The sequence below is a fragment of the Scardinius erythrophthalmus genome (assembly GCF_964197995.2).
Source record: "Scardinius erythrophthalmus genome assembly, chromosome: 11".
Taxonomy (NCBI): Eukaryota; Metazoa; Chordata; class Actinopteri; order Cypriniformes; family Leuciscidae; genus Scardinius; species Scardinius erythrophthalmus.
The window spans coordinates 43,291,899-43,304,398 of record NC_138231.1 but is presented as its reverse complement, the minus strand read 5'-3'; the positions used below and the strand labels follow the sequence as shown (position 1 = coordinate 43,304,398).

The window sequence follows — 12,500 nt, the reverse complement described above, 5'->3', positions numbered from 1 at the left end:
TAGATCGGTAAGATTTTTTATGTTTTTAAAAGAAGTCTCTTCTGCTCACCAAGGCTGCATTTATTTGATAAAAAACAATAATAAAAAAAACTGTATTATTGTGAAATATTATGACAATTTAAAATGACTGTTTTCTATTTTGATATATTTTTAAGTGTAATTTATTCCTGTGATCAAAGCTGAATTTTCAGCATCATTACTCCAGTCTTCAGTGTCACATGATCCTTCAGAAATCACTCTAATATGATGATTTTCTGCTCAAAAAACATTCATTATTATTTTCAATGTTGAAAACAGTTTTGTACAATTTGTTTTCAAAATTCTTTGATGAATAGAAAGTTCAAAAGAACTTTAGAATTTTCTAACATTATAAATGTCTTTACATGTCTCTTTTGATCAGTTTAACTCATCCTTGATGAATAAAAGTATTGATTTATTTTATTTATTTCCCCCCCCCAAAAATTTAAATTCTTACTGACCCCAAACATTTAAACGGTAGTGTTTAATGTTACAAAAGCTTTAGATTTCAGATAAATGCTGTTCTTCTGAACTTTCTATTCATCATATCATCATGAAATAAAAATGTAAAAAACTGTTTTCAACATTGACAATAATCATAAATGTTTCTTGAGCATCAAATCATCATATTATAATGATTTCTGAAGGATCATGTGACACTGAAGACTGGAGTAATGATGCCGAACATTCAGCTGTAACGTGGCCAAGCGGTCGCAGGTATCTGGAAACTTAAGCTTAATCCAAGGAATAAAAGGACAGCAGAACTTTTGAAATAATTTACAATTCTGTGCTACAAATTTTACACAGACCTTCAGGGCAGGCAAAATCAGGTAACGTCTTGTTTTGGTCATGTCTCACGTCTTTGTCACGTTTCCTGTTGTCATGTGATTCCCAGTTTATAGTCATGTGATCCTGCCATGTTTTCCCTTGTCTTATGTGTCATGTTGTCATTGGTTCATTGTTTCATTGTGCACAGGTGTCCCTTGTCTTGTCATTAGTCCTTGTATATTTAAGGCCAAATGTTTGCCATGTGTCATGGTCAAGTATTGTTTCCCTGTTCAACTGTTGGTAAGCGTCAAGTCCATGTTTTTGTTTTGAGTGCCATGCGCACCGCCACGCCACGCCCACGCCTTTGTTTGATGTTTGATCTTGTTTTTGAATAATAATAAACTGCACTTGGGTTTTACAACTTGCCTTCAGTGGACATACGTTACAGTACATCTTTTACTTTTTTATTTTATTTTTTACATTCAAATTTGTTAGCATGTAACCATTTAGATTAAACATCTTTTTATGAACTTCTGACCAATATTTGAGCTAAAGAGGAGGCCAAGTGAACGTTGTCAGGCAAGTTTTCAATGAAATAGTTGGAGGGGAAAATCCTGTTTAGTTTTGAGACCTAAAGGAAAAGTTTTCCTGCATATTTCACTATGAATCACAACCGCGGAGAGTTTAAAGAAACCATTTATTTCACTTGATCCTATCAAATCCAGTGTGAATGCATTTGCGTTGGACATACGCACCTCTATGATGACATCAGGAGCGCTGATGATGCGAACCGGGTCGTCTTTGCTCTCTGTGTCCTGAGAGACCGTATACACCAGCATGCCTCCATACGCCAAGAGCTGCAGACGCAAACACACACAAACCGGAGCAAGGGTCAGCAAACGTGTCTGTTTTCAAGAAAAGGTCGAAAACAAGTTCAAGACGCAGTGATTATTGATGAAGCCACACACACACACACATCTCTCCCCTCACTGAACAAAGCAGAGCGCATTCTCCTCTCCAGGTCTTTGGCTGTTATTGGGTAACGTTACGCTGCAGGGCAAATCAGCGCAGTTAAATCAGTCCAGCACACTGAGGGATGAGCTCAAGCTTCACTGGGGAGAACAACACTTCTCCATGTGTTTTTGCATTCAATCCTGGCTTTTTATTCACACACACGCGCCCCCACACACACATACATCCTCCTACATGCTCCTACACTTCAACGGAAACTAAATCTCCTCAGATTCGGCTGGGTTTACAGCGGTGCCCTGCGAGTAGAGGTCAGAGCTCCTCTCTCCAACACACCCCAGACTCATACGGCATTCACATCGAATGCTACTCAAAGCAAACATCAAAACGTCTTGCTCGTTACACTTTTATATGTTCTGACTGCTCATGTCTAAAGGAACGAGGGCAGACGTTTGTCTCCAGAACAATACGTGAAAAAAACATTGATTTTTCAACACTGCGGCTGTCCGGCCGGCTAGAAGTGACATTTGGGCAAATTGCCCAAGAAATGTCATATTTCATTCCAAAATCAATAGGAACAATAAGAAATGATGATATTTTTGCTTACACAAAATGAAGCCTATTTAAGGAGCATTAAGATGTTCAGTATCTTGACATTATTTTCATGGCAGTTAAGTCTATTTCCCCCCAAATTCTCATTGCCGTAATGCAAGTAATACACAAATATATTACATAACAAAAATCTTACCAACCCCAAACATTTGACCAGTAGTGTATTGCATTATATTGTGGAAAATCTTTAAAAATAATGTCAGGAAACTTCATGTTCCTTAAATGAGATTTCAATCTGTATATATATATATATATATATATATATATATATATACTGTATATATGAAGAGTTCACATGCAAAAGCCTCATCTGAAATGTTGTTCTAGAATGATCATTTTTATCAACCTTGTATATTTAAGTTCAATAATTTCACTTAAATGACAATGCAAATTACCTATTAATTGTCATTTAACTGAAATTACTTAACTTAAATATGCAAGCTTTATGAAAATGATCATTCTAGAAGAAAATTTCAGATGGCACTTAGAGGCTTTTGCATCTGAACTCTTCATATACAGTATATATATATATATATATATATATATATATATACAGATTGAAACCTCATTTAAGAAACATGAAGTTTCCTGAGCTCAATCAGCACTGAGTGTTCAAGAATCACTTCATTCTGAGCAGCAAAAATGAATAATGCTCGGGTCAGCAGAGTCATTAGTTTAGTTAGCTGAGGTCACTTAAAAACACATGAGTATTAATTCACGTAAATGCAGTTATTTAATAGGAATGTAATAATAGCTTCCTCTTGCCATTAAGTAGTCTAGTGAAGTTGTTGCATTGGTAAAAAGTACTATGGTAGTCTATTGGCTCTATACTACATGGTATTCAGAGGTACTTCAATGAACACCATGCTACTGTAAAAAAACACAAGGTACTGCCAACGTACCAAATCCAAAAAACATTGGCATTTCTTTATTGTTAGAGTGAGTTCTTTTAGAACTGCAAAAAAAATCAAAACCCAAAAGCTACGACTGAGCATGAATGCAGACGTAGACTCAATGGGAGACATGAAAAGAGAGAGTGAGAGTGGAAATTAGAGCATCACCCCCGGCACTTCTTACAGGAAATGAGAAACAGGCGATCAGTCCGGCACCTAAAAACTAAAGACAAGCGACTCTAGAGCATTCTGCCCTCCGACCTCTGCTGTGACCCCTCTCTCTCCATCAAATCAACCCCCGCCTCGCCCTGCTAACCTCTGCGTCTCAGCCCGTTTATTTTAATGTCCAGCAGAATGAGCCTGATATGGATCAGAGCCCACCTACAGAGACACAAACAAGCACAGCTCCACAAACTGAGTCTGGTTTGTTTGTGTTGTCCTTGTGACATCTAGTTCAAAAGGCAACACACATCTGGAGAGCGCTGAGAGTGCAGGAAAAAAGAGCCAGCACATAAACACACACACACACACACACACACACACACACACACACACACACACACAAACACACATACAGAGAGTAACTAATACCATGTGTGAACGCCAATGACCAGTAAAACTGTAGGCAAATATGTTGAGACTACAGACAGACGGAGAATCTCAGGGAGAAGCAGAACACCAGTGAAGATTTGTAACATGTTTGTGTCTGTGATTGTAGCGATGGCGTTGTGTTCACACGGCTGTTCCACTTCTAGAGCTGCTGTTGTCAAGCTGATGCCAAACTCGATCAGAGCAAATGTTCACAATATCACACAACCTGTTTTTGAAATTGTTTCTACATAATAAAAATACTAACAGAATGTTGCTATGCACCAAAAAAATAATGTTCAGCTACGGAAACTGTGATATACAGTACTGTACTATATCTTTCCTGTAGCGCAGACAGTAGAGCGTTGGTGCTTGCAATGCTAAGGTCATGGGTTCGATTCCCAGGGAAAGCAAGAACTGATAAGAATGTAAATGTGTAGCTTGAAATACAATGCAAATCGCTTTGGATAAAAGCGTCTGCCAAATGCGTGAATGTACTGTATAAAGCAAATCTCAACTGCTTGGTTGTTTATATTCACAAAATGCACAGCTCTATATATAACTATAAGTGTGTCCAACTTTATCTGCATACATACAGATCACTCATGTGAAACTAATCTCAACTGATGGATTGTTTATATTATTGTATTGCAAGACATACTGTATGTGGATAGGGTATTATTTCATCCGCAACCGCATCACAAAACTCATCATCCGCACCAACGTTTTTTGACCAGATTTCAAAGCCGCACCCGCCCGCCATCCGCTGATTGTTTTGCTGTCTATGGACGATGCAATGCTCTGCTGATGCGAGCCGCAAGAAAGCCCTTGTTTGTTCTAGAAAGTATGCAGCAAAAATATTTAATGCTAATGTATGAGGCATAGGCCTACACTGAGTTTCATTCATTTACGATGAGATGCGCTCTAGTTCAACTTCACAATGCAATGCAAGTGAACGCGGCGCATTGGAGCCTCGTCACGGTTATTATATTGTCTCCTATATTTGCTTTTTATTTATTAAATACATGCAATTGGTTGAATGAAATATTTATTAAAATTAAGATACAATTTGTACAAAACGAAATTCGCTTTAAAGAAAGGCTTTCTACAAAGCAAAACTTAATGAAGTGGTAAAAATCATGTCTGACGATTTACAAAACAAAACTTCATTAGGCAAGGCAAGGCAAGTTTATTTATATAGCACATTTCATACACAATGGCAATTCAAAGTGCTTTACATAAAAGAAATTAAAATAATAAAAAGAAATAAGAATAATTAAAACAGTTAAGAAAAATAAAAAAATAAAATACAGTACAGTTCAAACAGTCGGACGAGCATTGGCATAATAGCATAATACATAATAGCTAAAAGCAGATTCACCATGCTTTGAGTGAACCCTTGGTATTTCTAGCTGATATGATCCTAATGATCTGAGTGATCTGTTGGGTTTATATTCAGTGAGCATATCTGCAATGTATTGAGGTCCTAGGCCATTGAATGATTTATATACCAGCAATAATACTTTAAAATCAATCCTAAATCTAACTGGGAGCCAGTGTAAAGACCTGAGGACTGGTGTGATATGTTCATATTTTCTAGTTCTGCTCAGAATCCTGGTGGCAGCGTTCTGTATGAGCTGCAACTGTCTTATGGTCTTTTTGGGAAGGCCAGTGAGGAGTCCATTACAATAATCCACCCTGCTGGTGATGAAAGCATGCACAAGTTTCTCTAAGTCTTGTCTGGAAACAAAGCATCTAATTCTTGCAATATTTTTCAGATGATAGTATGCTGATTTAGTTATTGCTTTGACATGACTACTGAAACTAAGGTCTGACTCTAGTGTCACACCAAGATTCCTGACTTGATTTTTAGTTGTTTGACCCCTAGAGTGAAGGTATGCATTCACCTTGAGAACTTCATCTTTGTTTCCAAATGCAATGACTTCAGTTTTGTCTATGTTTAACTGAAGAAAGTTTTGACACATCCAACTTTTGACTTCGTCAATGCATTGGCACAGGGAGTCAATGGGGCTGTAATCATTAGGCGATAGGGCTAAGTAGAGCTGTGTGTCGTCTGCATAGCTGTGGTAAGCAATTTGGTTCTTTCTCATTATTTGGCTCATTGGGAGCATGTACAGGTTGAACAGGAGTGGCGCAAGAATTGAGCCTTGAGGGACTCCGCATGTCATGGATGTCCACTCAGACTTATGATCTCCTATACTCACATAATAACCTCTCCCATCTAAGTATGACCTGAACCATTTTAGGACTATCCCATTAAGTGGTAAAAACCATCTCTCCCGATTGCAAATGTTCATTGCTAATGTTTAATATTGCAAATGTTTTTCATTTGTTTAATAAATCTCATAATGATGGCACATCACTATATCATAGCTTTTATTTCTATCTCAAATGATTAGCGGTCGGTCAAGGGGTAGCCTACTTGGCAAAGAATCAAATACAGTTGGAAACGACGTAGACCATTAATAACACAGACTGTTAACAAATGTTTTTAATTAGTTAACATTTAAACATTCTCTATGATAAAAAATGTTTGTAAAAATATTTTAATTACACGGTTTTGGCGATTATAGAGTTGTAATGACGGTGTTCAACTATAACCGTCGGTCTCACGGTTATATACTAACCGTCACACCCCTACTCACAGGCCCAGTGCGTTTGGCAAACAAAGCCTTGCTTAGATGACAGAGAAACAATCGGGAGTTATTTCGCAATAAACAAACCAAAAGTGTACATAACGGTTCAAAATGTTGACGTCAGTAAGATTTTTTTCATGAAATTTATATTTTTATTCAACAAGGATCGATGCATTAAATTGATCAAAAGTGACAGTCAAGGGTTTTACACTGTTAAAAAAAATCTACTTCATATAAATGCTGTTCTTTCAACTTTGTTCATCAAATAATTCTGCATAAAATGTATCATGGTTTCCACAAAAATATGAAACTGTTTTCAACATTGATAATAATAAGAAATGTTTCCTGAGCAGCAAATCAGCATATTAAAATGAATTATCATCATGACTGGAGTAATGATGCCGAAAATTCAGCTATGATCACATGAATAAATGACAGTTTTTACTGTATTTTTGTTCAAATAAATGCAGAAGAGAATTAAAAATCTTACAGACCCCAAACTTTTGAACAGTAGGCTAGTACTAGTAGGATAGTAGTAGGCTAGTAGGCTAGTAGGCTACTATAATTAGGGTAGTTTTGTAAAAGTCACTGACTAATTACAGGCGAGTTGAGAGCACAAACACAAAATATTTAGTAGTCATGAAAACGTATTCAGATTTAGCATATTAATGATGTATTCACCTCATAAATCATGACACACTGCTCTAGCACAGGAAAGTACAAGTTCAAGTGTATGCTTTTAAAATGAAAAAGTATTGGTATCAGTATCGATATCGGCGATACCCTGTATTTACTTGGTAGGCTATCGGATCGATACCGAAATTTGCAGTATTGCCCACCACTACTTTACAATAAGGTTTACAATAAGGTAACATGAACTAACCATGAGCAATACATTTATTACTGTATTTATTAATCTTTGTTAACGTTAGTTAATAAAACCACAGCTGTTCATTGTTTGTTCATGTTAGTTCACAGTGTGTTAACTAATGTTAACAAGATTTTAATAAAGTATTAGTAAATGTTGACATTAACATTAACAAAGATTAATAAATGCTGTATTAGTGCAGTTCAATATTAGCTCATGTTAACTAAGGTAGTAAAGTGTTACCTATATTATAAACATTAACATCATAACAGTTCCAGTCCTCAAATGTGATTTGTCAAGCATTGGACCAAGAGCGCTGGCGTTATGAACGAGTCACTAAATCACTCGTTCAAATGATTTGTTTCGGGGAAAGAAACTTTTTCTGTCCTTTTTCAGGACAGAAAAAGATGACTGTCTTTATATGAATGAGTCATCTGAATTATTCATTAAAAACAGAATTATAAAACAGCTATTGAGTGTTGTGTTGGATCTACTGTGTCTCTGTTTGGTGGAGCTAAAAAGGCAAAGTAAAGGCCCTTTCACACCAGACGCGTAACGAAAAAGCGAATAGTTCGCGTCAAAACCATTCACATCAGCCGCGACGCGAATTTGCGACGTCTGTGACGTTCAGAGCTTCAATATTCCAAAACTTTCGCGCCGACAGCTGAGAAAACATGGACACTTCATCATCATCATCATCATCCAGTGAAGACGAGCTTTTCATTTTCTTAAGAAAAGAAGGTTTTGGGTGCACCCGATCTTAAAGAACAGAGTCTGAAGGGGAGTATGCTAATGTCCACTCTTAGTGTCCTTTTCCTCTCTCCTTTTCCTCTCACAGGTGTCCCTGAGGTTTTCTCCACAGTTTTTTGTCTTCAACTAAACACAGTGCATTTTGTAATGTCAATACACATTACATGTAACACACGAAGTAACAAGTTAAAATCATTCGACTAGAAACTGTAGATATCACACAAAGAATGTATAGTACACTAAAAGCAGCCCTAAATAGTCTCACTACATTTTGTAACATGTTCAAAGTAAACACGGTCTCTGTCTCTATCTTTGACGATAATAGTGTTAGCTTTCTATCCCAAATGTAGTTTAGCCTGCTAGCCTACACAGCACAGGACTATACAACGACTAAAACTATCACACAACACACTCACAGTCACGATAACCGAGTTGGTTGGCGATGCTACGCCACACATCGTCTTTCAAATCGTTGTCCTTGTAGTTTGTGATTGGCTGAAGCCTTTTCTGTCGCAACAAAAGTAAAAAAATAAAAATAAATCGACATTGAAGCGGAAAAATAAGTCGTTTTTTCGCCGCAGCACATTCGTGTTCGGTGTGGAAGCGCTCATTACACAAACAGCTGATCACAAAATAAAACCATCGCGCGAATTATTCGTGCGTCAAAAATCGCATCCAGTGTGAAATGACCTTTACTGGCAATTTTGCCACTAAGATGCAAGTAACTCAATATTAACTTATTGAACAGTTGTTTAACAGGAATATCACACTCACAATCTGGTCTGAATGTCAGCATTTTGATTACCTTTATACAATAGTTAGTTCTGGTTCTTGAATCTGATTGGCTGATGCACAATTGCATGATCTGTCTGGGACCAGAACTTTTTATAGGTTCTATAAAGTACCTTTCCAGGCCGTGCCAAGATATTAAAACTTACATAACAAACTCTTTGTGTGATCTCATTCAATCGTAAAATAGTTTTTGAGGCGTTTACATGTGTCATTTTCTGAAATCACACCAAAAAATCAGATTTTAATGAATATTATATCTAAAAAATTTTAAAATATCAAAACTGAAAGTTACAGCAAAGTTTGAGCTAACAATACGCATAAATTAATGTCCAAGAAAATAATGGGTTTTTTTTCTTCACAATTGCACATAATCTCCATCGCTCCATGTGAAACACCAATCTATGAGTGAAATTTTGTGAGTGAACGCTGTAAAGACCCACAATTTCCAGGTAATGTGCACTTCCTCCACAGCAATTTAAACTCTCGACGGAAAGACGTCTGAAACTCTCTGTAGAGGTAAGAATGAGCTGGTCTCTAATTTAACATTATCTTACCAAAAGAAAGCTGTTGCCATAGAGATAAACTGTATTACCAGACGCTTTGTCAAATATGTGGTTACTCTATGTAAAGAGCGAATTCATATGGATCCAGCATTAAAGACAATATAACTTCACACAACCACTAAAATGTCTACACATGTGTCTTGTGTGTGTAAGTGTGACGTGAATGTCAATCTAAATCTACTCTGACAGTCCTTTTAAGGAAAGCGTTAAATGTTCCAGTGTCAAGCAAATAATGTCTGACTCAAAAGCCATAAAGACTAAAGTGATCAGACTTATAAAAGTGTCTGCATTACTGCAAATATAACAGTGGGTCTCATGAAGAACTGTCTGTATTACACCACAAAAGCAAAGGGAAAAATAAGAATATTTTGCATAACGTCCATTTTTTTGGACGATTATGTTTTTTTTTTTTACTTTTTCTTTATAGTAATGTGAATTTGGTGGACAATGAATTAAAGAAAATGATGTCACAATGCAAATAATCTTAATGATCCTAAAATAATAAAATACGTCAAGGTGTCAAGAGATTCATCCAGAAAGGCTTTTTTAACACATGTAACCGACTCAAAGTGCATCAGTGACGCACAACCTGATGAATCTTTCATTTAAAACTTTAAAAGTCAATTAAATGTACAGCCTAATATATCTGGATATGAAAAGCCTTTTAGATGAATGCTGACAGTGGTTTTAAAGTCAGACTAATGGCATCATTAGCAGTGGAGAGAGTTCAGAGGTCAAAGAACAGCCGCAGTTTAACAGCTTCCCACATCACACATCTGAATATTCAGGAAAATCATATGCATATTCATCTTGTTCACTGTCTTGTCAAGTCCTCAAGTGTGTGTGTTATCTGTTTAGGGTTCATTCATGGATAATGCTCAATCATGACTGATCAGTCAGCAGTGAGCTACATGTGTGGGAAAGAACATATGAATTGGTGTTGACCCTATTACAGTGCTATCCTAATGTATATTCGGAGTCTTTCCTAGTCTTTATTCCCTCCAAAAAATTCCTTCCATAAAATGCACGTTGCAGTATGATTGAGGATTAGTTAATTTATAGTTAACTGTTTTTTTAAAGGTCTCAGCACATCCATCTGCGCATGTTTACACAGGAACAAACACAAAAACACTTTCAATGTAAACGGCCCCTTATTCACATCACAGCAGCAGTTGAAGTTTCCCAAAGATTAATCAGATTTTAGTTTCAATTTTGGCTTCCAGTGGATGTTAAAACACGATTATAAAATAAATATTGTGCCACATTGCGTTCCTTTCATTTAAAGCAGTGCGCTTTTGCTGAAGCCCAAATTTAAAGGTGCAGTTTGTAGTTTTTGCGACACTTGAGACCGAGCAGAATTACAAAAATAAATCTCATATTTTGCAAACCTCTCGCGCATCGAGCCTCCCTCAACTCAAACATCACAATCACAGCTCTTACGGGTGTTTGTGAAGGAATGTGTCAACGGGTAAAATTAGGCTACTTTCAATAAAAGCTCAGGCATATTAGGAACACTTTTAGCTCTGTTGCTATGTGTCATGAGTAAGAGATTAGTAGACTAATAACACTATGGGCCCTATTCTAACGATCTGAAACGCAAGTATCAAGCGCGAAATGCAAGTAACTTTGTGGGCGGATCTCGGGCGCTGTTGCTATTATACCGGCGGGATAAATGACTCTTGCGCCCGATGCAAATCTAAAATGTGTTGGTCTGAAGTCGCTTCATTACTCATAGGTGTGGTTTGGGCGTAACGTGAAATAAACCAATCAGAGCGTCATCTCACATTCCCTTTAAGAGCAGGCGCGCTTGTTCCATGGCGGATTGCTATTATAACGGCAGATTTGCCAGGAGCGGTTCACAGCCGAGGAGACCGACGCTCTCGTCAGGGCCGTAAAACACAGAGAAGTGACATTGGGGATGGAGAAACACTTAGCTTCGGTTAAACAGGCGTATAATAATTTGGGTAAATGTGTAAGCTAGATTTATGCCTATTTGTTCACATCTTTATGGACACAACAATGATTTCCCTCGTGTGGTAATATTTTTCCTTGTAATTATGTATGGTTTTCTAAAAATGAAAACTGCTGCGTCTGTGTAGATGAGATAAGCAAAGTGTGTGTGTGTTGTGCACACGCTACATTATGGCCAAGCATGCGCCCTTAAAATAGCATATGAATAACCAACGCATTCTCATCCTTGGGCGTCATATACTGACGCTTTTGACATTTTGTCGACATCGAACGCACATGGCACCCTTTAGCGTCAATATGACACGCACAGAGCTTTGTTCGGTTATGGGTAGGTTTAGGTCTGGTGTAGGGTTAATGTTAGACCGCTAGGAGGCGCCTTCTGGCCCATATCTATCTGCGTCTCATATTGACGCTAAAGGGTGCCATGTGCGTTCGATGTCGACGAAATGTCAAAAGCGTCAATATATGACGCCCTAGGATGAGAACGGGCTGGAATAACATGTGCAACGCGCCGCTGACTTTAGACTCGGTTTCTCCTGGTCTGTGGTGGAATTGTTTTCTGAAACTGCAAAATAGCACCAGGGAACGTTTGCGCCGGAACACGCCTCCTCTTTTCACTGAACCGCCCCCGGGAGCGCAAGTTCATTCCCTAATTTACCGACGTGCGTCTGTGGAGGGAAAAGTCCGCTGTGCGTGGGTGCCAATTGCGCTGGGTGCGAGATAGGGCTCCTTGTCTAGAGTGAACGCGAGTGTCTGGCCTATAATAACCTCATCCAACGTATTTCTGAACAGGTGCATGATGATGTATGGAAGCTTGTTCGCTTTGATGTGCTCATGACCTGTTTAATCTTTGAAGGTCTAAATGCAGTAAATTTTGGCTTGCACCTCTGTAATCAAAGCTGAATGTCTTTTCCCATGTTTTCCCAGTCATGGTCACACACCGGCTAAACACCCTCTGATGTATATCACTGTCTGAAATAAGATGAAGGTGTTTCTCAGACAGATCAGTCCTGTATACTCATCTGATTTAATATTTCACACTGCCATTATG

The 12,500-nt window shown here is 37.7% G+C and overlaps 1 protein-coding gene across 7 annotated transcripts in view; it reads right to left on the bottom strand.

Moving 5' to 3' along the window:
- lama2 (laminin, alpha 2) overlaps nt 1-12,500 on the bottom strand; it is a 221,970-nt gene that overhangs the window by 133,702 nt on the left and 75,768 nt on the right. For all 7 annotated transcript variants that reach the window (XM_081378796.1, XM_081378798.1, XM_081378793.1 and 4 more), the window contains exon 13: nt 1,542-1,643. In XM_081378796.1, the coding sequence (XP_081234922.1) occupies nt 1,542-1,643 (102 nt within the window). The remainder of the gene's footprint in view (nt 1-1,541; nt 1,644-12,500) is intronic.